Here is a 25,089-nt window from a genome sequence, read left to right as displayed (position 1 = left end):
CCACTGCAAGAACTAGCCAACCTCCACCATTACTGTCCATTGACTAGCAGTTACTGTATGCCAAGTACTGAACCAAATCTTCTATTTATGTTACCTCAGTGAAACCTCACAGTCCTGTAAAGTCAAAGTGATGCGTTACATTTTCACAGAAGGAAACTGAGTTTAAGATGGATAAGAAAATTGCCCATAATCAAAATCAGTGCTTTCAGACCTATGAACCCAATGGTTCTTCCAGTATGCTATTTTTATTATACAAATTCTCTTTAAAAAACAGACATGAAAAATGATTGTTTGATTTATAACTGGAAGATTTCCCAGCACCAACATGCTAATATTCCTGTATGTGACAAAAGCTCTGATCTTCCCAGCTGGATAACCCCCAATAATTGCTCACTCACAAAGACAGAGCATCAAATAAAGATTTACACTCCCTGAGGCAGGAAATAAGGCCTTCCTGACCACACTGCATTAGCCACTGCTAATGGACTTGTTTCCATTCATAGTTCTGTAACCACAGGCAGGCACATAATGAAGTCAAGTTTCTCTTTCCTATGGCCAGCTTCTCACACAGGTAGCCTCCAGGACTTTCAGGAAGCACCCATCATCTGCCTACCTTGTATCACAAACTATAGAGTCTATGAGGCCAGAAACATGACAAGAGGGGGGCCCCTAACAGCTAACTTCAGGCCAACTGTGGCACTGGGGACTGAAATACATAGTTTTAGGAGACTAAGAAACTAACCAGTCCCTGCTAATCACTAAAAGCAAAATGGTTATTTATGACACTAGCCTCAAAATCCTCATCTATGAGAAGAAAATATTGACTACCTCATAACATTCTCTTTTTAGGACTAGTATTATCTCTCTCTCTTTTTTGATCTCTTCATCAGAGTCACATCTTTAAAACTGGCATGCTAACACCTCATCACTATTTTTACCAAAGGCAGTTCCTGCCACCATTATGAGTTTTATATGCACATTGTGCAAATTATAAGCTCTTAAATTTACATGTGATGTTAATGCCTAAATGCTAGCACAAGACTGCGTCTTTCACACAATTCTTAGCATGAGGTATAGCATAAAACAAAACCTGAGTACATACTTTGTGAAATAAGTATGTATGAGTAAAAATAACCATATAGTTCTTAAAGTTTATGGTGCATTTTCACATGCACTTCTTTGCTGAATTATTTCAACACTTTGGCTGAGGCTGAGAGAGGTCAAATAAGTTTCCCAAGGTAACAAATATTTTAGGTTAAGCTGGGCACAGTAGTGCATATCTGTAATCCCAGCTCTCAGGAAGCTGAAGCAGGAGATCAAAGCCAGCCTTGACTATATAAGCAAGACCCTATCTCAAAAAAATAAAAAGTTTAAGGTAAGCATCTATGTCACTTCAAAGAATAATTAATAAATCCTAATGACTAAAGCATGTTCCCAACAGCTTCTTTCAGAGGAGCCCAATTCTTTTCAGTGATAAGGAGGTAGCTCTCTCATTTTCTGAGCTAAGAACTTCTTCCAGGCAACTGCCAACCACAGCCCACCTGCCAAGCATTCCTGCTCTGCAACTAAACAGAGTAGATTGCGGGAAAAATCCAAGAACTCTGTATGCCTTCATGGCATTCATTTCTAGACAATTTATTGAATCCTTCCCTCTTTGCTGCTGAAACAGCAAAGTGACTAGGCCTTTGCAGTAAGGTGCAAATTTTTCTGGCTTAAGGACAATGAGGTGGAATCCTGGACACAGAAAAATAGAAAGACCGGGGGGGGGGGGGGGGGAATTGGTTGGGGGTGCGGGGGGAGGCTGGGAAGGGATGTGAAGGGTAAACAAAGGAGGAGGCTGCAATGCTTGATAAGAAATGTACTCATTATCTTACCCATGTAATTGTAACCCCTCTGTACAGTATGTTCACAAAAAATTAAAATTAAAATAAAAAAAGAATAATAGAAAGACCAGATTAAATTAGACTAAACTATTTTAGGATTGCCAAGAGATATGGGGTTAAATGGCTTGTTTTGTACAAGCAATTTCCCACTAGGCAGTCACACAAGATCTCTTGAGTAGTAACAACTTCTTCAAACCTAGACTCCACCTTTTTCTTTTCTCTTTTCATTTCATTTCTCTTTTCTTGTTTCCAGTCATGGGACTTGAACTCTTGGCCTGGCCGCTGTCCCTCAGTTCTTCAGCTCAAGACTAGCACTCTACTACTTGAGCCACAGCACCACTTCTGGTTTTCTGGTGGTTTATTGGCGATAAGAGTTTCCCAGACTTTCCTGACTGGGCTGGCTTTGAACCATGATCCTCAGATCTCAGCCGATTGAGTAGCTAGGATTGTAAGTGTAAGCCACCGGCGCCCAGCTTTTTCCTTTCCTTTTCTTTTTTTTGTTGGCCGTGGGGCCTGAACTCTGGGCTTGGGCGCTGTCCCTTAGCTCTTCAGCTCAAGGCTAGCGCTCTACCACTTGAGCCAGAGCGTCACTTTCAGCTTATTCTGCTTATGTGGTGCTGAGGAATCGAACCCAGGGCCTTGTGCATGGGGCAAGCACACTACCACTGAGCCATCTTCCCAGCCTCTCCCCGCCCTCCGACCCCCTGCTTTTTCTTTTCTTTCTTGTTAAATGCTATCACTCACTTGGCCATCACATTCATGCTCAACCACCAAATGTTATAGAATCTAACTGCTAAATACCTCTCAAATCCATCCACTTCTTTCTATCTATACTATGCTATCACCTTAATCTAGATAATTATCTCTAGATGTAACTACACAATAACTTCCTGTCTCACCAGGGCCCCTCATATCTTACCACTCAATCTGTTCTCCTTATAGCAGCTCATATAACTTTTCTGAAAGCTTTAAGTCTCCTGTTTGATTTTAAGTCTGCTGTTTGATTCTAGCATGGTATAGGAAGAAATTACAACTGTCCTTGTTGAGTTAAGAAGAGCTAAAAACTAACCCTAAACAAAAAGAAAATGTAGAACTGAAAGAACAAGGGGTTGACACATACTTACCTCCTGTCCTGTGGCTACATCCATCGCAGTGTACACAGTTCCTGAAGCACTGAACAATAGACGGGGAGGAGAAAGAGAAAGAAACACAGGTGTTCAGTGAAGTAGTAACTTAAATATAGTGCTAAACACAGTGTGGCAATATAAGTGTTGATGACAGCAGCAAATATAAGTCCTCTCATTCTTTTTTGTCAGTCGTGGGGTTTGAACTCAGGCCCTGGGCACTGTCCTTGAGCTTTTCTGCTCAAGGCTGGGGCTTTTCCACTTTGAGCCACAGTTCCATTCCTCTCATTCTTGCATTTGAGAGGCATTATTTGGTAGTAAAGTCAAGAGCAGTATTCAGCTCTACGACTCTATCTCATAGATCAAAACCACATTCCCAGCCCTTGCTTTTAGGGCTTGAACTCCGGGTCTGGACGATGTCCCTCAGCTCTTCAGCTCAAGGCTAGTACTCTAACACTTGAGCTACAGAGCCACTTCCAGTTTTCTAGTGGTTTATTGGAGATAAGAGTTTCATGGACTTTATTGCCAGGGCTGACTTTGAACTATAATCCTTAGATCCCAGCCTCCTGAGTAGCTAGAATTACAGGCATAAACACTGTCTTCCTGATACTTTGGTTATTTTTGAGATAAGAGTCTCAAAGTTTTTCCTGTGCAGGCCTGGACCACAATTCTCCTATTTATGTTTCTCTTATAGCTGACAGGTTTGTGCTACCACAATCAGCTTTTTTTGATAAGATGAAGTTTCACTTACTTTGGAGGGGGTAGGGAGACAGAGCTGACCTCAAACTATGATCTTCAAGACCTCTGCTCCCCAAGTAATTGGGATTAGAGGTACAAGCCACCACATTGGGTACCTAAAATAATCTTGACATGTACTTCCCACTCTGAAATTATAAGGTATTATGGACTTCTAAAATCTTTCAATCATTTATCCTGTCAAGAAGATGAGTTTATTTTTTGTAGTTTGTATTATTAAATAGGTTCTTAGTTGTCATATTTTCAAATATAAAATAACATTAAATGTACTTTTCAAAAAAAATACTCCCAGAAAGTCAGACAGTACTTCTGTCCAACCTTCAAGGTAAGAAGAATCCAGTTAAGCTGGTGGTATACACCTGTAAGCCCAGCTACTTGGAAGTGGAGGCCAGACATTCATGTGTCAATGGCCAACCTAGGCAAAGTAAATGTGACCCTATAAGGCCAACATAGACAGTTAGTATAACCCTATTTCAAACACAAAATAAAAACAAAAGGGTCAAGGGTACAGCTCAAGTGACAGAGGCTTTTCTAACTAGTATGAGGCCCTGGCTTCAAGTACTGAAGGAAAAAATCCTACTAGACACACATGTATACATGTAACTAGATATACACAAACAAACAGATGGGATATTGCGAAAGATGCTATGAGAATAATCATGTTCATTTGTAAAACTTAGAACCCTCATTTTATGCTGATTATTTTGTAGTAATATACAACACATATCTGTAGCTAAACATGCCTTATGTCAACTACATAGATGCAATCTGAAGACATCCTACTCTGTTTCAAGAATGCATTCAGGAAAGTCCTGAGGGTATATTTCCAAGAGAATTCAAGTCAATTCAGGGGAAAAGCCACTTTAAAAATGTCTTTCAGCAGGGGGCCAGTGGCTCTCACCTGTAATCCTAGCTACTCAGGAGGCTGAGATCTGAGGATCATGGTTTAAAGCCAGTCCAGGCAGGAAAGTCCAAGAGACTCCTCTCCAATTAACCACCAGAAAACTGGAAGTGGCGCTGTGGCTCAAGAGGTAGAGGGCTAGCTTTGAGCTGAAGAGCTAAGGGACAGCGCCCAGGCCCAGAATTCAAGCCCTACAACATGGGCGGAGTTGTACTCTTTAATTGGAAACCTAACTACTGCCTGGAAACTGGTTATAAAGTAGTACTGGTTATCAAATAATGATGGCTTATTTGTATTGACAGTTAACTTTTTCACTACCTGATCATCTTGCCTGATTGCCTGATCATTTTCTGTTACAAAGTGTATGTTAGAGACTATCTTCCTACCTTTTACCCTGCCCCTGATCATATCATATACACCATTCTTAAGGAACTCAGGCAAGATTGGCTAAGTTCAATAATAAAGTGACAGCTTTCAAGTTGCACTCAAGAAGCTACAGAGTAGAAGTCATGAATTCTGGCATCCGCTTAAAAATATAGTTCCTCTCACATGGGCTTTTAGAAGTTCTATAGCTCTGAACATTCTCTTTCATATTGGTGCTGATAAGTCACAGTGCTAGGATAAACAAGGTTTATCTGGAAAATCAAGGCTATAATCAGGAAGCTGGTTTGGTGCTAAGAAAATATATGGTTCTCATACTCTCACTGTAGGGATATTTTTAGCACTCTGGTCAGCTAACAGTACATCTCTCATGTAAGTACAATTCTGGCAAACCTGAGGTCAGCCTAACACCCTCCAGATGGGTGAGGAGAGTGATGAGGAAAGGTTTATGAGAGGCTAAACAAAAGAAAAATAATGTATGTCAGCATATTTTTAAGTCATTTCTTTAAGGAAAAAAAATGCCCCTACTAACCCTTGTCCAATCTTCTCAAACCGAGTATACTTCTTCTTAGGATCGCCCACACTCACTATGCTCCCTTTGAAAGAAACAGAGACCATGAATCATTTTTTCACATCAAGATACAAACATACAAACAGACCCTATAATGGCCCGTAATGCCTATAATACCCTAAGTATCCTAAAGCAAGCCCTAAGGCTTTTTCCCAGTAAGTCTCAACCAAAAGTTTTACCTCACTGTTTTTATGCATAAAAATCTACTTAATTTCTAAACCTCTAAAAGCTACTCTTTTTTTTTTTTTTTTTTTTTTTTGCCAGTTCTGGGGCTTGGGCACTGTCCTTGAGCTTCTTTTGCTCAAGGCTAGCACTCTACCATTTGAGCCACAGTGCCACTTCTGGCTTTTTCTGTTTATGTGGTACTGAGGAATTGAACCCAGGGCTTATTCACTTTTTTTTTTTTTTTTGGGGGGGGGGGGGGTCCGGTCATGGGGCCTGAACTCTGGGCCTGGGCGCTGTCCCTCAGCTCTTCAGCTCAAGGCTAGCGCTCTACCACTTGAGCCACAGCGCCACTTCCGGCTTTTTTCTTTTTGCTTATGTGGTGCTGAGGAATCGAACCCAGGGCCTCAGGCATGCAAGGCAAGCACTCTACCACTGAGCCACCTTCCCAGCCCGGCTTATTCACTTTTAAGTGATCATCTCATTCAACAAATATTGATATTTCCTGTATATATTAGGGACTAGGAATAAAGAAACACATTAGATGCCATTAAAAATACAATAATAGTTGTAATAAATGCTAAAGAGACACAGAGGGACAAAAACAGACTGGAAAGGCTTTACAAAAGAGCTATCTGAGCCAAGTTTTAGGAAATCAGTACAAGTAATCCAGACAGAAAAAGCTAAGAAGAGGCTTACAGTAGGCAATACTTTGCAAGTCCAAAACCACAGGTATGAGAGAGCTCATGGGTTTCACAACTTGTATTACAGAGATGGGGAACTGAGGCCCTCAAAAGAGGAAGATGCTTTATCAAGGCCACCCACAGGAGTGTCAGGCTAAAAGTAAGAGCTTGGTTTTTAAGTCTCCCCAACCAGTATGCTTTTCTAGTAATACTAATTACTAGAATTTCATACTTCTCACATAGAGTATCTCATCTGGTTTACAATGAGTCATCTTAATATGCCAATTCAAAAGATGGCAGGGAGAACAGTAGGAAATTGTCCAAAACATGTCAGTGGCAAGGCTGGGGCTTCAACACAAACATCCTCATTTCCCAGGCCAGTTAGCTGGCAGTTAATACTTAAATTCTATTGTTTAAAAACAAAAACCTGGTTTAGGGAACAAGCTGATATAGGAATAAACAGATGAACCAGTAAGTGGCTTTTAATTCATCATTTTATGATGAGGACCCTAGGCAAGGGCAATTTTTAACAGTTTGAAAAGTCAAACAAGAATTATTAGAATGTGGGAGAAAATGAGGGAAGAGGTGACACTGTTCAAAAAGAAATGTACTCATTACCTGACTTATGTACAGTAACCTTTACAATAACAATTAAAACAAAAAGAATTATTAAGAAGGGGTTGGAGGCATGGCTCAGCTGGTAGAGCACTAGTCAATGAGTGAAAGCATCAGGTACCCAGTCTCTGACAAAAAAAAAAAAATAGAAAAGAAAAGAAAGAAAGAATTATTAGGATGAAATAGAAAATTACTAAAGAACCATGAGCTGGGAATGTGGCTTAATGGTAGTATGTTTGCCTAGCATGCATGAAGCCCTTGGTTTGACTCCTCAGTACCACATCAACAGAAAAAGCCAGAAGTGGCGCTGTGGTTCAAGTGGTAGAGTGCTAGCCTTGAACAACAACAACAAAAAGAAACTCAGGGACAGTGCCCAGGCCCTGAGTTCAAGCCTCAGGACTGTTAAAATTACTCAATAAATAATAACAACAATAACTGGAAGCTTCAGGTTTAGAAAGCCATACTAGTTTGAAAACTTAAGTCAAATCAGTAAAATCAAATCCTCTTGGAAAAAAAGTAGATACAGATAAATAGATCAAAGGCTTTGTTAGGCCAGGTTTAGTGGCTCAACCCTGTAATCCCACCTACTTGAGAGGCAAAGATTAGGATTAGTCTAGTAAAAGAGTCTCCATCTTGGGCTGGGAAGGTGGCTCAGTGGTAGAGCGCTTGCCTTGCATACATGAGGCCCTGGGTTTGATTCCTCAGCACCACATAAGCAAAAAGAAAAAAGCCGGAAGTGGCGCTGTGGCTCAAGTGGTAGAGCACTAGCCTTGAGCTGAAGAGCTGAGGGATAGCGCCCAGGCCCAGAGTTCAGGCCCCACAACCAGACACCCCCCTGCAAAAAAAGTCTGCACCTCGATAAATTAACCAAGTGTAAAGGTTCCTACCTTTAATGCAATTATGGTAGAGTCAAAGATAGGATGGATACAGTTCCAGGCTGGCCTCAGGCAAAAACATGAGAACTTTACCAGAAAAAAAAAAAAAAAAACCTAAAAGAAAAAAAGGGTTGGGGCTGGCAAGGTGGCTCAGTAGTAGAGTGCTTGCCTTGCATGCATGAGGCCCTGGGTTCAAAAGCCAGAAGTGGCACTGTGGCTCAAGCAGTAGAGCACTAGCTTTGAGCTGAAATGCTGAGGGACCATGCCCAGGCCCAGAGTTCAGGCCCCATGACCAATTAAAAAAAGAAAAAGAAAAAAAGGGTTGGCAGTATAGCTCAAAATCACAGACTATCTACCTACCCAGCAATCCTGAAACTCCAGTACTAGAAAAAATAAAATAAAGGCTTTGTCAAATGATTTTTTTCCAAGCCAACAGACAATTTAGTTCTTCCTGACCATATAATTTTTCCATAGTTTATTGAAACACAAAAATACATAGTGATAAATTTCCATTTCTGATTGATAAGAAAAATGAAATGGAAGTTTCCATCTGATAGGAAGAGACAACATGGTCCACTTACAAGAACACAAAGTTTGTTTTTTGATCTCAATCCTCTAACCTTCTACTTTGTGATTTGGGGCAGAATATTTAGTGTCTTTGAGTCTTAAAAACCTTAACCAAGCTGGGCACTGGTGGCTCATGCCTGTAATCCTAACTACCCAGGAGGCTGAAATCTGAAGATTGTGGTTCAAAGCCAGCCTGAGCAGGAAAGTCCATGAGACTCTTATCTCCAATAAATTACTCAGAAAAGGCCTGAAGTGGTACTGTGTCTCAAGTGGTAGAATGGTAGCTTTGAGCAAAAGAAGGTCAGTGACAGTGCCCAGGCCTGAGTTCAAGCCCCAGGACTGGGGAAAAAAATTAACCAATAATGAGAATTATAATGCCTACCATCCTAGAGTTAATATGAGAATGAAATGAAAAGAAAATCAAAGAAATATCTTTGTCATTTGCTATGTTACCTAGTACAGGTTCACAATATGTCAGTTTCCATTTATTCTTTTCCTACAACCACAACAGCAGATCTGTCTTTTAGGTCAATGGCAAACATCAATAACCAATCACAAAACCCTTTCTCACCAGGTATAGGCAAGGCCTCATTCATTCTCAATATAACATTCTACACTATTCACTAGACAAAAGCTATTTGTCATCGCTGAAATCCTCAAAGTGAATTATTCATACTCTCTTTTCTACCATATTCCTATCCTCGTGTGGTTTCCAACCCAAGCTGGCAAGACAAGAAAAGAAGAGAGGCTACAGGGTGAGACAAGTCATGATCTATGGCCAGGCTACCAGGCATGGCCAGCCAACCACATGAATCAAACTTATCATCTGGAGCTTTACAGTAGCCTAACTCCATCTTCATATTTGGCTAGTCATGGATCAAAAGATTTGGAAAGCTAAAGGGCTTACGTAATTTCTCTAAGATCTCCTCATCAGACATTTTGGGTTTCTTCTTCTGCTTCTCAATATTCCGGGTCAACGCATCTGGTGGAGTGGTATTATTCTCAGTAGGTGAAATGGGAGACGTAGCCACATCCCGAGTTGGAGTGATAGGAAGTGGTTCAATCACAGACCTTGTATATACCTGTATTATTGGTACAAAATTTTGGTAAAGCCAGTCTTTGTTAGCATAGTAGAATCTCTTCTACATGTGAGATTAGAACATCAATAGATGAACATCCTCACTCCAAATTCATCCTTTCTCTTACATTAATATCTGAATTATTGCTCTGTACCCAGGTCCTTTCACTCAATGACATCATTTCACAAATGACGTTTCTTGATCTCACTGCACATAAGGATTACTGAGAATCTCAGCACTGAAGATAACCAAAAGGGGATAGGCAATACTCAATAGAAATTATTTATGAAAGATTCTATTAGAAAAAAACTCCTCATCTATAAGTATTTGTCTTTCCAAGATCAAATGAAATCTCACATTTCCACAGCATTGCTAACATGACACTTAACATTATTGTTTCTTACTCCCTCTCTCTCTCTTTTTTTGCAAATCCTGGGTCTTGAACTCAGGGCCTGGGCATTGTCCCTGAGCTTCTTTACTCTACCACTTGAGCCACAGTGCCACTTCTGGCCTTTTCTGTTAATGTGGTACTGAGGAATGGAACCAAGAGCTTCATGAATGCTAGGCAAGCACTCTACCACTAAGCCACATTCCCAGTCCTATCTTACTCCCTTCTTTAGCTACTGAATACTAAGGGAGAAGGAACTACCCTTGTTCTTCAAGAGGGAGTGATATGTAATGAATCAGAACATAAATTCAGAACTTCACTGCTAGGCTCAAGTCCCCACTTTCATTCTTCCGATCTGTATGACTTTGGGTAGATTACTTAATTTTTCTATGTTCCACTTTCCTTACCTTTAAAATGGAGATAATAGTATCTACTATCTTATGGAGTTGTTGTAAGAAATGTTAATATGTATGAAATTACTAGACTGATATTCTACAGATACCAACTACCCAAACTTTAGCCTTTAAAGATACATCTCCCATTCATTCATTGGTTTAACAGACATCTGCTGGGAATCTACTGTAGGTGTAACCCAGAACAAAATGCTGCCCCCTTACTCTCGTTTTTGTGAAGGAAGTGAAAAAGGCATAGCTCCAGGTGAGAAAGAGACAAATGTTATAAGAAATGAGCAAACATAAACTACTGAGGTTCAGAAAAAAGTGATCAGAAGTTATACCTCCTTTCTCCTAGAGATGCTTCAAAGTATCAGGTTTTATTTTATTTTTTTTAATCACAATTATCTTAAGTCTTTCCGCTCTTCAAGGACAGAAGACGTCTATCCCTCCATTCCTGAGTTCCTCCATCTAACCACTTACCCAATGAAAGCATTCAGATACATAAATGGCAGATAGGATCAATGAATACATAAATGAGATCCTTCCGCTGGGCTGACTTCCTGACTACTTTAGCATAATGATTTTCTCAATTTTCTATGCTTGCACCTGTAAACAAACTATCTCCCAGTTACCAAACCTTTACTGTCAAGCTTTGTCCTCTTTCTCTGCTTATCCTCATTTGACTCCTTGAGGAAAGAAACACTGCTTATTCCTTATTTAAAATATTCTCCTTATCTGGTTCCTGGTCTGCACACAAAAAACCACCACTGTGCAATGGTGGAAAGCAACCTGTACTTGGAGTTAATTACTGCTTTCAAATGTTAGCTCTTTTGTTTACTAAGCGACATCTCTAAATCTCAGCTGCTTCTATAAATCAAGAATCAACTATACATTTTTAGAGAGGAATGCTTCAAAGAGAAATGAACCCATTCCTTTATTCAATATTTATTCCTTCTGACGTTTGCAAAGAGTTACGTTAAGTACAAAGAAATACATATACATGGATTTCCTCTACTTTGGAGAATTCATGGCTTCGAAGGAAAAAATTTTGTAAAAGAATATACTGGCAGGGGCTGGGAAGGTGGCTCAGTGGTAGAGTGCTTGCCTTGCATGCCTGAAGCCCTGGGTTCGATTCCTCAGCACCACATAAGAAAAAAGAAAAAAGCAGGAAGTGGCGCTGTGGCTCAAGTGGTAAAGTGCTAGTCTTGAGCTGAAGAGCTGAGGGACAGCGCCCAGGCTCAGAGTTCAGGCCCCACGACTGGACCAAAAAAAAAAAAGAATATACTGGCAAACTAAAAAAGGTCGTATGAATGTGAGATATTTTGACAAGTCTTTAATTTTCAAGTCCATTTTTCCTTATGAGGACTTGGCCTCCTGCCAGCAAGGTGATTGTATAGATCCTATTTAGAGGTTCTTACCCTACGAGGTCATCTAATCCCCTTGAATTTGCTCTCCCGTAGTCATTTAGCCAACTTCTACCTGGACACTTCTCTCTACGCTCTACGCCTTTTGTTATTGTAATACCACAGAACTTAAGTGTTAGATGGTTATTTCATTTTGAAGTTTTCCTCATAATAAAAAGCCCAAACAAGAAACCTGAGAAGAGAATCAACTGATGGAAGCTCAGAGCTGAATGAAACTAACTCAAGTAAAAGGCACAGGAGGTAGACTGTGCAAAGTGAGGGTGAGCAACTGTGGTTATTATGAGATGCAGGAACTTCAAAGGAAGTTAAATACAAATCGCTGCCAACATCCAGCATCAAAACACACTCCTCATGTCTAGCATATTAATAGCACTAATGCATTTATAAGTTCTCCTGGGCCTTTCAGTATCATCAATGATACTCTAACAGGCTGAGCACTGCACAGTTAGCAGAGAAGAAACAATCTGAAGCAAGATAATTTGATGCTTCCCAGGAGATGGAATGATTTATGTCACCCCTGAGCTAAGTTACATTAGTACCGTGTATCTTCCAATATGTGTAGAACAGGCTAAGTAAATCAAAGCTGCATTATCAATTATCAATTACCAATTACTTCAAAGCTTTTGAACTATCCATAAATCAATGATAAACATACCACTTCTCTTTTATCATACAGAAAGCACCTTCAAAAAAGGTGGTCCAGTGATTACAACAGCTCTAAAATCTAAGGTGTCCCTCCAAACAGGATAACAAACTTCTATGCTTCAATACTAACCTTTCCCTCCTCTTCTTGCTCACTATAATGAAACAGAAAGTGATCCAGGTCACCACAGACTTACAGACTTTGTGTGCTCTGGGCGTGGAGCAATCACTGGAGGGGAAGTAGCATCATCATCATCATCTTCATCTTCGGAAACGGGTGGCACCGCAGGGGTCTCAGACACAGTCTTCACATTCTATGGAGGAAAGAAAAGACAACTGTATCTGGTCAGCTGACCCATAACTTAAAAGATATCAGGATCTTTAATTCCCCCAGAAGAAACTCCATTCTGATACTCCTTGTGAAATCCAATTAGCCTCTGAGCTCCCCACCAGTGTGTAGGCAGTCTCAGTCAGTCAACATGCTCCTTCTAGCCATCACTTTCCACTCAGACCTGGGGACTTCCTTCTCTACCCAAAGCCTCACCATAGAATGAGAAGTTAGCTTACTGTTTCCTACCTACCTCCTTACAGTTGAATCCTGAACACAAGTTCACCGTTTCTTCTTTTTTAAAAATTAACATATATTAATTATATAAAGGGGTTTATAATGTTTCCAGGCAATCATTTGGTGTGCTTTGGCTATATCTACCCCTACTATTACTTGGTTGTTTTTTTTGTTTTTGTTTTTGTTAATCTTTCCTGCCCCCTTTTAAGATAATTTTTGGGCTGGGATGTAGCTCAGTGGCAAAATACATTCCTAAAAAGTGCAATGTCCTAGGTTTTATTCCCCCTCTCCATCCCTAAAAAAAAGAGAAGTTAATTTTTGATGGGATTCATTATTCTACTGTTATACATTCATATAATGTTCTCTGATTATATTCACCCCCATCACCCTCTCTTTTCACCTTCTCTCCTCTTACGGCTCTCCATGGTCCTCCTTTTACATTCATGTGAAGTTTTATTTCCCCTACAGCAATAGGATTGAAACCAAGACCTCGCATATGGTAGACTAACAAACTTCTCAGTCCAGTTCCTTTATAATCTAAAATTTCACTCTTCACACTGAACAGGAAATGAAATACAAAATATAGGGAATATAAAGGTTTTTGATTTTTCAAATTTTATTTTAATTTCTCATTCTTCATAATATCAGAAAAGGAAATCAGAGTAGCATTTTCCCCTTTTCTTTCCCTTTACCAATCTCCTGAATCCAATGTCACCAGTGGCCCTTGCCCTCATTCTCAAGGTATAGAACTTCAGGATCTGAAAAGGACAGAGTTTCTCCAGACTAAATATTACCTATTGCACTAGGCATGTGTCCTGCCTTAGAATGAACCTTACCAACACCACTAATTAGAACTGGATCTAACTGGAGGGCAAGTTCAGGCAAAAATAACAGACTAATAGTGTTTACCACAGACTTAAGAGACAAAGTGGCTCCAAAACATAAGACTTTTAAATGAGAGGGTCTTGTTTCACTTAAAAGGTGTTAGTGGTGCTGGGCGCTGGTGGCTCACGCCTGTAATCCTAGCTACTCAGGAGGCTGAGATCTGAGGATCGTGGTTCAAAGCCAGCCCGTGCAGGAAAGACCGTGAGACTCCTATCTCCAATAAACCACCAGAAAACCGGAAGTGGCGCTGTAGCTCAAGTGGTAGAGCACTCGCCTTGAGCTGAAGAGCTGAGGGACAACACCAAGGCCCAGAGTTCAAGCCCCACGACCGACAAAAAAAAAAAAAAAAAAAAAAAAAAGGTGTTAGTGGTTCCTTCAGATAATTCTAGTTATTTGGGAGGTTGAGATTGGGAGAACTGAAGTTGAAGGCTAGCCTGGGAAGGAAAGTCTGGAGGTACATGTCTGTCATTCCAGTTTAGGACAAGAAGCCTGTAATAGGTGGATCACAGACCAGGTATGTGCCTAGGCAGGAAGCAAGACCTTATTTCAAACATAACCAGCACAAAAAGGGGCTGAGGACATAATTCAGAGGCAAAGCACCTGCCTAGTCAACACCAGGCCATAAGTTAAAAGTCTAGTACAAAAAAAACAACCAACAAACAAAAACAACAACAACAACAAAAAGGCATGTGCCTGTTATCCCAGCTACTTGAAAGTGGAGGCAGAATGACTGAAAGTTCAAGGCTAGCTTAGGCAAAGTTATCAAGACCCTATTCTAAAAACAAGAATTCAAGTGGTAGAATATTTGCTAGCAAACATGAGCTATGAATTCTTAGGTTCAATACAACACTGTCCCTCCCCCCAAGAAAAGAAAAGAATAGTCTGATGGGGGACTCAAAGTTTTCAGGAAGATTATTAAATTTATTATTTCTTAAAATTTGTACAAACAGTACTCTTATTGCTCACATGTTCATACATGTATTCTAATATACCATTTTCTTACCTTCATACAAAATATAATGAGCAGAGACATCAAGGTTCATATACTAGTAGAGACATATTTTATAGATTAATGTCCAGTAACATAGAACCTGCCATCTTCAGGGAGGAAAAATATCAGTATTCAGACAATTGGTACAGAACATTATCTAAACTGTTAGGTTTTCCACAAGAAACTTCAAGGTAAGAAACATAGCATACTGGAGGTAAGTAAGCAGCCAACATAAACTGTCTCTCTGATTGTCCTCAGATGTTGGTTTGGAAAATAAAAATTTCAAGTCAGACAAATATATTGAAAGAGCAAAAGGAAATATTTTTTAAAATTAAAAAGAGCAAGTGCTGGTGGCTTGTACCTATAATCTTAACTACTACTGTAAAGGTTGAAACTAAGGATGATGGTTCAAAGCCAACCAGAGAAGGAAAGTCTGTGAGACTCATATCTCCAATTAACCAGTCAAAAACAAACAAACAAATTGGAGATATGAGTCTCCAATTAACCAGTCAAAAACAAACAAACAAACAAAAGCTGAACATGAAGCTGTGGCTCAAATGGTAAAGCACTACCCTTAAGCTATAAAAAAGCTCAGAGACAGCACTCAGACCCTGAGTTCAATTTCCAGGACTGGCACAAATAGAGAGATTAGACAGACAGACAGACAGACAGACAGACAGACAGACAGACAGATGAATTTTAAAAAAGCTGAATGGAGATGTTGGAGACCAGGAGTATCAGATAAACAAAAATAACTAGGAGAGCTAAACAACAGACCCTATATGAGAGAAGAAACAACAAATAAATTTGAAAATGGACCCATAGAAATTAGCTAGTTTTAAGGATAGAAAAAAAAAGAGTGGAGAAATACTAACAAGGCATCAAAAAGACTTTAGAACAACATAAAACCCACAAACATACATAGGAGTCCCAAAAAAAAGAAAAGGAGCAGAAAAAAAAACGCTGAAAAACAGGAAAAAGTTCCTTTTTTAAAAAAAATATTAATCTAACCAAGTGCCTGTGGCTCATGCCTATTATCCTAGCTACTCAGGAGGCTGAGATCTGAGGATCACAGTTCAAAGCCAACCTGGGCAGAAAAGTCTGTAAGACTCATCTCCAATTAACCCCCAGAAAACTGAAAGTGGTGCTATGGCTCAAAGTGGTAGAGCATTAGTCTTGATTGAAAAAGCTTAGGAACAGCACCCAAGCCCTGAGTTCAAGCTTCACGACAGACTAAAAATAAAATTAATCTATAGATCCAAGAACTCCAAGAAATCCCAAGAAAGATAAACATGAATATTCACATCTAGAAAATCTTGAAAGCAGCAAGAGAAAAGTGACATTATGTACAAGGATCATCAATATGATGAACAATTCACATCTGATCAGAACATAGTTGTTCTCAATATTTGTGGAAGAATTGGTTCCAGGAGCCATTATGGACATTAAAACCTATGGATGCTCCAGTCCTTTACATAAGGGTTCAGTATTTGCATCTAACCAAGCACATCCTCCAGTGTGCTTTACTTGCAGGCTGGTCCTTGCCCTCTGTACCATAGTTCCTGCCTTCTCTATACTTTATATCTTTAGATTACTTTGTACGTTTAGGCTGCTAATACAATGTAAATGTGAGATAATCAGGCAGTATAAGATATTATATAGGAAAAAGGGAGGAAAAAAGTTTCTATATGTTTGGTATAGAAGCAATTATTTTTCCCAAACGTTTTCAACCCATGTTTGGCTGAACTGATGGATACAGATTCCATGAATTTGGAAGCTAAATATACTTTAAAATTCATTATTAAAACTTCTGATAAAAAAAACAACAGAGGCGAGAAAGTCGTGTAGGTGACACATTCAAGTAGACGAGGTTTTTAAAAACTGCTAGTTACAAAATCTATTATTTTTTTTAAAAACTATCCTTCAAAATGAACATTTAAAAAAAGACAGAAAAAATTGTCAGTAGGCCTGACTTAAGAAATACTCAAAGAGGGCTGGGAAGGTGGCTCAGTGGTAGAGCGCTTGCCTTGCAAGCCTGAGGCCCTGGGTTCGATTCCTCAGCACCATATAAGCAAAAAGAAAAAAGCCGGAAGTGGCGCTGTGGCTCAAGTGGTAGAGCGCTAGCCTTGAACTGAAGAGCTGAGGGACAGCGCCCAGGCCCAGAGTTCAGGCCCCACGACTGGACAAAAAAAAAAAAAAAAAAAAGAAATACTCAAAGAAATCCAATAGACTGAAAGGAATTAATACCAATATGGCAAAATTCAAATCTGTAAGTGAAAAGATTAGCAGAGGAAATAGTAAACATATGGATTAACACGAAAGACTATATGTTTTTAAACTTTTGCTAGTCTCTCTTATAACCATAAAGTTGCATACAGCAGTTCTGGGCTTCTAGTTATATAGTATAAATATAATTATATAAGCACACTTAAATATATAAATGATAACAGTAGTTCAAAGAAGAAGCAAGGGAAGTTATATAAGACAAAGCTTCTATAGTACTGGAGTACTGGAATTTAGTTAACATTATTCTGAATTCCAATATAAATGTGTTAACTAGCATCTAATGAATTAAAATACATCTTTGAACACTTAAGCAACCACTAAGAATAGTTTTAAAAGTTAAGATTGTAAAATTAAAATATTTATTTAATACAAAATAAAGCAGTGAAGGGATAATTTTAAGACAGTCAAGACCCATTCAGAAAACAATTACCAAAGCTGGACTCACACCTGTAATCCTACCTACTCAGGAAGCTGAGATCTGAGTCCAAAGTTAGCTCAGGCAGAAATGTCCGTGAGACTCTATTTCTAATTAACCAGCGAAAGTGCCAAACTAGAGGTGTGACTCAAGCAGTAAAGTACTAATCATAAGCAAAAAAGCTAAGCCAGAGTATGAGGCATGCATTCAAATCCTGGTACTGACATGGGGGTGGGGGTGGGGGGATAGAAAACAACTCAAAATGGCAACCATAACAGTAATTATGTTAAATATTAATGGTTTATCCACCTTAAGGAGTAGAAATTGTCCCGCTGTAAGGAAATAACAAACAAGACCTAACTATATGCTGTCTACAAAAGCCACATTATAGACACAAAGATATGAGTAAGTTGAAAGCAAAGCAATGGGAAATAGATACCATAAAAGAGTTGTAAGAGAATTTGTTGTAAGAGTTGTAAGAGAATTTTGTACTTCATACAAAAAAAAAACTACAAAAAATGTCAGAAACAGAAACACTTCATAATGATTAAAAAATCAAAACAGTCTGTGTATGGTGGCTCATGCCTGTAATCCCAGCTACAGGATCTGGGGAGCAGAGATCAAGAGAATCACATTTTGATGTCAATCCTAAGCAAAAAGTTAGCAAGACCCTTATTTTAATTTAAAAAAAAAAAAGCCACCACAAAACACAGGCTAGATAAAGTACTGTGTGCTCTCCATTCCAGCTAAGAGTCATAAATAGGAAAATTGTGGCCTGGAAAACAAACTCAAGACCATACCTGAAAAATTATGGGAGTAAAAAGGGCTGGGGCATACATAGCTCAAGTGATAGGGTACCTACCTATCAAGTGAAAGGTACTGAGTTCAAAGCCTATAGTTACCTCAAAAACACAAACTTCAAAAACCCCTTCGACTAATTCATATAGCAATTATATTGAAAAATAATAATTATATAATAATTATAGACATAACTACAGTACATATACATAACAGAGCAGTTTTCATAAAGCAGGACACAATACCATTGGAAGAAGAAAAATAATTACAGTTGGGAATTTCTATTAGTCACCAACTTGACCTAACATGCACAGAACATTTCATCCAATGTCTGTACAACATACTTTCTTTTGACTATTCTTCAAGAGCATTCTTCAAGACAGACCAAATGCTGGGTCATGAAACATCTCAGTAAACTTAAAGGAACTAAAATGGCACCAAATAAATTATTGGGCCACAGTGGAATTAAATTAGAGATAAACATAAGGAAAGTTATTTTTCTGAATTATATAATACAAATGGTCAATAAACATAAAAAGATGATTTAGTCATTACTCATTAGGAAATGCAAACAAAACGACAATTAGGTACTACTTCAACCCTCTATGATGACTATAATCAAAAGACAGAAAATAACACATATAGGTAAAGAAGTGGAAAAATTAGAACCTTCATAATTGCCGGTGGGAATGTAAAATTATGCCACTAGTGGACAACAGTCTAGCAGTTCCTGAAAAGGTATGACCCAACAATTACAGTTCTCTCTAACCTAGAGAAATGGAAGTATAATTCCACATACAAAACCTTGCACATGAATGTTCGTAACAACATTATTCATAATAGTTAAAAATAGAAACAGCTCAATTATATATCACTTGAAAGGATTAAAAAATGTAGTATGTCCATAAAATATAGTGTTACTTAAATATAAAAACGAATGAAGTAAGGGGAAACAAAGGAGGAGGCTACAATGCTTGATAAGAAATATACTCATTATCTTGCCTATGTAACCCCTCTGTACAGTATTTTCACAATAAAAAAAAACCATGTATTTAATTTTAAAAAAAAGGAAGTGGTCATTCTTACCCTAGAGATGACCCACTTTTAGTCTGTTGAAAAGTGTTTATTTGTCCTAATAAGCCTCATCACTTTCCCTATTTTCCATATTCTCTTACCAGACACAAAGACTGAGGTTTTCAGTAACAATGTGTTGGTGCCATGACTCAGAAAAAATATGTCTGCTTCTAACTTGGATCCAATAAAAGGAGGTTTTTACCCAGATGACTTCATCACTCAGATGAAATACATCTAAAAAAGAATTCACGGTCTCCCACATACTGCCTGGGGTTGAGATAAAGTAAATGCTGCTGTCCCCATGCCTCTCCAGCCTGCTCTTCCTACCAGACACTATTTGGGGCTGACTGTTTCTGCTCCAATACCTGGAAGGACTAAGCTTGTTTCTTCTTGTTAGAAAAATGGTTCCAGTGTTCCACAAATAGGGACTTTCAAGCTTTACTCTCCCTTTTAGGTCCTCCTCTCCCCCCTCTTCTCCTACTGTGCCAATGTTCTAGATAGGACTGAGCTTCTCCATTTAGAAGTGTACTTCACACAAAAGTTATTCTAAGCATAGACTTCTCCCATTATTAAGGTATTCCCTCTATTGGTAGCTTACTGCCTAGTCTTTCTAAGGCTTTCTTTTGTGCTATCTGGGATTTAACTAGATGAAACTCCCCAGGCCACAAGGGATACCCAGAGAAAGAGAGAACAGGTACACTGGAAAATAGAGATGTGAGGTAGGGGTTAGAAAGTGTACACTATACTGGCCCTCAAGAGAAATAGAAGAATGCTTCAAAAGTGTCCCTCAAAGATAACCTGGCTTGCTGGTCACCAGTGGCTCACACCTGTCATCCTAGCTACTCAAGAGGCAGAGATATGAGGATGGTGGTTCAACACCAGCCCAGGCAAGAAAATCCATGAGACTCTTATCTCCAATAAACTACTCAAAAAAGCCAGAAGTGACACTGTGGATCAAAGGGTAGAACACTAGCCTTGAGAAAAAAAGAGGCTCAGGAACAGAGTTCAAACCCTAGGACTGGGGTGGGAGAGAAGGGGGAGGAGAGGAGGGGGAGATACCTGACTTGTGGGCCTTAAATGATACTCAGGTTTTATCTAGATGGGAGAGGATTCCCTGTTGACATGGGAATCCTCTTCATTTTTTCCAGACAGGACTGTAGATACTGGTCTGTACCAAGAGACAGGCTCACTCCAGCTCTTGTTACCCACTAAGGTCACAGAATGACACAAGATAGGTTTTGTGAGCACTCTATCTACTAAGGATTAAAGACAGGAGGCTTCATTCCAGCCTAAGGTGAGTTGACAATAGTTCCTAATACAAGTCTTTAGCTTACCTACTCAGGCCAGTAAACCATGTCCTGGAGTTAATGCTAATTCAGTAAAGTCTCCCACCTTTGGAACAGTTTCTGTCTAAGAAGGGACTTAATGTTCCAAGTTTTTTAGACTACAATAAAACTTGGGCTGGGCTAAAAATCATTGCCATTCTTACCCTAGAGACCTAGAGATGGCCCACTTTCAATCTAATAAAAGTGTATTCCTTCCTAATGAACTTTCCTATTACTTCCACAATAAAGAAAATGAAGTATTGATACACAGTACAACATAGATTAATCTCAAAAACATTAATGAAAGAAAAGACCAAAGTCTACATGCTCTTTTTTTTTTTTTTTTTTTTTGTGGGTCATGGGGCTTAAACTCTGGGCTTGGGTGCTGTCTCTTTGCTCTTTAGCTCAAGGCGAGCGCTCTACCGCTTAAGCCACAATGCCATTTCTGGTTTTCTAGTGGTTTATTGGAGATAAAAAGTCTCAAAGACTTTCCTACCCTAGCTGGCTTTGAAGCCTGATCCTCAGATCTCAGCCTCCTGAGTAGCTAGGATTACAGGCATGAGCCACTGAGGCCCGGCTTGCATGTTCTTTTTACATAAACTTGTCTACAAAGGGAAATTATACAGATAGAAAACAGACTAATGGGGGCTGGGAAGGTGGCTCAGTGGTAGAACACTTGCCTTGCATGCCTGAGGCCCTGGGTTCGATTTCTCAGCACCATATAAGCAAAAAGAAAAAAGCCGGAAGTGGCGCTGTGGCTCAAGTGGTAGAGCGCTAGCCTTGAGCTGAAGAGCTGAAGGACAGCACCCAGGCCCAGAGTTCAGGCCCCACGACCAGACCCAAAAAAAAAAAAAAAAAAAAAGAAAACAGACTAATGGTTTCTTGGGGCTAACCACTGGTGTTTGAATGGTGAAAAGGCACAAGGGAAATTTAGGAGGTGACAACTAACTAGTATATGCAATCAGCTTGCGTTTCCCCTACAGGTATAGAAGTATGCTCCTCTACTGTTCTCCCTGAATGACAGGACTGATTCAGTGTGGCTGTTATAGAAAGGTGGTTATTGGGGGCTGGGAAAGTATCTCAGTGGTAGAGTGTTTGCCTTGCATGCATGAGGCCCTGGGTTTGATTCCTCAGCACCACATAAGAAAAAAGAAAAAAGCCGGAAGTGGCGCTGTGGCTCAAGTGGTAGAGTGCTAGCCTTGAGCTGAAGAGCTGAGGGACAGCGTCCAGACCCAGAGTTCAGGCCCCATGACTGGACCAAAAAAAAAGAAAGGTGGTTATTGGTCAAGTGTTACTTTAGGGCACTTTAGAGCGTGTGCCCATGGAAAAGCAGATAGTACAGAGTTATCCCTGGTATCAAAGTACAAAAAACCCATTCTTGGAATTCAAGATTTTAGTGAATTTTCTTCTGCTGCAGAGCTACTTTTCCTTTTGTTGCCTTCATATTAATTCAGGTGCTCTCCTTCTTTCTCAGCCCTGATTATACACATAATAGTCTTATTCAAGTAAGCAGTTTACTTTCTTTAGAAAATTATCTCATTTTAGCTTTAAAGTCAGACTCACCTGTTATTTGTAATGGTAATGCTGTCCTGGTGTTTCAAATATCAAATTTAATAACTCATTCCTTTTACTTTTTTCTTTTTTTGGTGGTACTAAATAGTGAACTTGGGGCCACCCCCACCCCAGTCCTTTTGCTCGTACTTTGCCTTTTAGAAAGAATTTTTCTGTTTTGTTCAACCAGCTTTAGATCCCTAATCCTTTTACCACCACTTCCTGAATAGGAAGGATTACAACTTGTACCATCATACCTGTTTTAATTTACTCTTAAAGATACCTCAAGATTACTTTTTACTTCTTCTTATTCTTTTTATTTTTAATTTCCCACTTCTTGATACATTCTTTTAGTCCATTTTCTCAGGAGCTACTTTTATCTTCTTAGTGTTGTTTCCCACTTACTTTTAGTTAAGTTTTTATTTGAGACAGACTCTGGATATGTAGCCCAGGCTGATCTCAAGCTCACAATCCTCCTGCCTCAACCTCCCCAGTGCTAGGATTACAGGTGTATTACTATGCATAGCTTCCACTTAAACTGAGAAATGTTGCTCCAATCAATCTTATCTACTTTCTGTGTTTCATAAGCTCCTCGTAATAGTAGATTTATGTTTTTGTTTTGGAGCATTTAAAATATATCTTAATACTAATAAATATTTAATATTAATGTCTTTAATTTTAAAAATATTATTTCTATTTTATGAAATAAAATTTTATGAAATTAAGATATTTTGGCTAGTGAGATGAGCTCATAAATTTAGTCTAATTCTCTGAACAAATTTCTAAAAAATCTTTCTGAAGTATCACTTTAAAATATACACCCAATTACATCAATCATTTATTTAAAATATTTCCTCATCTCTAATACAATGTCCAACTTTTTTCCCTTAATATACTAAATCTTTAACAATAAGACTTTTGTTCATACTGTCCCTCATATAAGAAAGCATTGACCCTTTCTCATTACCTGGGATTGCCTGTTACGGTATTATAAATCTTTGTCTTATCATTTAAATCTGTGAGATCAAGAGCAAAGACTTTACCAGTCCTTGACTCTTCAGCATCCACAGAACCTATCACATGGAAATATTTGTTTTGCTTTTTTGAGACAGCATCTGGCAGTGTAGTCCAGGCTGGCTTTGAACGTGTGACCCTCCTGGATACTGGGATTACAGGTGAGTATCATTATGCCTGCTGGTATTCATTTTTAAATGAGAATCAGCTACTAAAATATTCAGCAATGATACTCACTAGACACTCTGTTGGAAATGAATTATATAACTTGGGAGGAAGGAAGGTGAGGAGGGAAAAAGATGTGGAGAAAATGAAGGAGGGGGGTGACACTGTTCAAAAAGAAATGTACTCATTACTGGACTTATATAACTGTAATCCTTCTGTACAACACCTCTGCAATCATTTTTTTAAAAAAATATAGAATCGGGGCTGGGAAGGTGGCTCAGTGGTAGAGCACTCGTCTTGCATGCTCAAGGCCCTGGGTTCAACTCCTCAGCACCACATAAGCAAAAAGAAAAAAAAGCCGGAAGTGGCGCTGTAGCTCAAGTGGTAGAGTGCTAGCCTTGAGCTGAAGAGCTGAGGGACAGCACCCAGGCCCAGAGTTCAGGCCCCATGACCGGACCCCCAAAAAAAAATAAATAAAAAATAAAAAAACATAGAATCTTAAGAGTCAGATTTCAGACCCAGATAGCAGAATATTAAAGCTGGAAGCAACCTTAAAGATTATGTTTGTTAAGTGAACAAACCTTTAGAAGACCCAGTAACTGTGCAAACTTTTCCAGACTACCAGACAGAATAAATTATTCCATCAAATATGACCCTGGTGCATATTATTCATCAGCCCTTTCATGCAGTTCTCATCTCCTTCATCTGACATTAATTTTTCCTCAAGGTCTATAGTTACACAAATTCATACTTTGGCACAAAGGAAATATTTATGGTATGAGTGAATAAATAAATACTCAGGAGAATGGAATTTTGTACTGATTTTTATCACTAACTCATTCAACAGTACAGAGCATGCCACTTAATCTTTCTGACGCACAATTTCTTACTCTGTATTAAGGAGACCAAAATCCTGTTTGATTTGATCAGTACTAAGTCAATATGTAAAATAATAACATGCTGCCACAAGAAAAACTCTATCTTCTTTATAAAATGAGTAGGAAAATATAGAGCAATAAGCTAGAGGGACAAATGTTCTGAACTGGAGAGAAAAAAAAATGTCCTTGACAGCCTGAGTGGCTTAAATTGTAGATACTAAATCAGTACAGGTTTTTACTGGCAGGTGTTACCCTTTCTGCCATATGGCATAAGCTCCAGGGCTCTTCCTCCACAGTAACAAACAATATAACTGTGCTTTACTGCAATCTCCTTTACAAGACATCTTCAACATCCTGCTCTGCTTGCTATCACAATGAAAAAAACTCTGGATTGAGTTCACAAGACTCAAGTGCAAATATGGTTCTAACTAAGTTTTTGGAAAAGTTTAAGGGTTTGCCTAGGAACTAATTATACTCACATATATAAAATTTATAACACAGTGTCTGGTACAGAGTAGGCACTCCATAAATTACTATTGTCACTCTCCCTACAAAAGCATAAAGACAGCTGAATCACAAGGTACTTCTCAACTTTGTTTAGATGCTTTCTTCAGTAATCATTCAATAATTCACTGTGATCTTACATTTATGAATTCTTCTCTCTCTCTCTCTCTCTCTCTCTCTCTCTCTCTCTCT

General features: G+C 39.0%; 1 protein-coding gene across 7 annotated transcripts in view; it reads right to left on the bottom strand.

The window, feature by feature from the left end:
* The window catches only part of Pak1 (p21 (RAC1) activated kinase 1), a 140,353-nt gene that overhangs the window by 19,210 nt on the left and 96,054 nt on the right, over window positions 1-25,089 (bottom strand). For all 7 annotated transcript variants that reach the window (XM_070034937.1, XM_070034940.1, XM_070034944.1 and 4 more), the window contains 4 exons: window positions 12,644-12,760; window positions 9,426-9,600; window positions 5,578-5,641; window positions 3,008-3,056 (listed from right to left, as the gene is read on the bottom strand). In XM_070034937.1, the coding sequence (XP_069891038.1) occupies window positions 3,008-3,056; window positions 5,578-5,641; window positions 9,426-9,600; window positions 12,644-12,760 (405 nt within the window). The remainder of the gene's footprint in view (window positions 1-3,007; window positions 3,057-5,577; window positions 5,642-9,425; window positions 9,601-12,643; window positions 12,761-25,089) is intronic.

The sequence above is a fragment of the Dipodomys merriami genome, unplaced genomic scaffold (genome assembly GCF_024711535.1).
Source record: "Dipodomys merriami isolate MVZ:Mamm:240054 unplaced genomic scaffold, mDipMer1.0.p SCAF_25, whole genome shotgun sequence".
NCBI classification, from domain to species: Eukaryota; Metazoa; Chordata; class Mammalia; order Rodentia; family Heteromyidae; genus Dipodomys; species Dipodomys merriami.
Note: the sequence above shows the minus strand (reverse complement) of the source record. Positions and strands in the feature narration are given on the sequence as shown.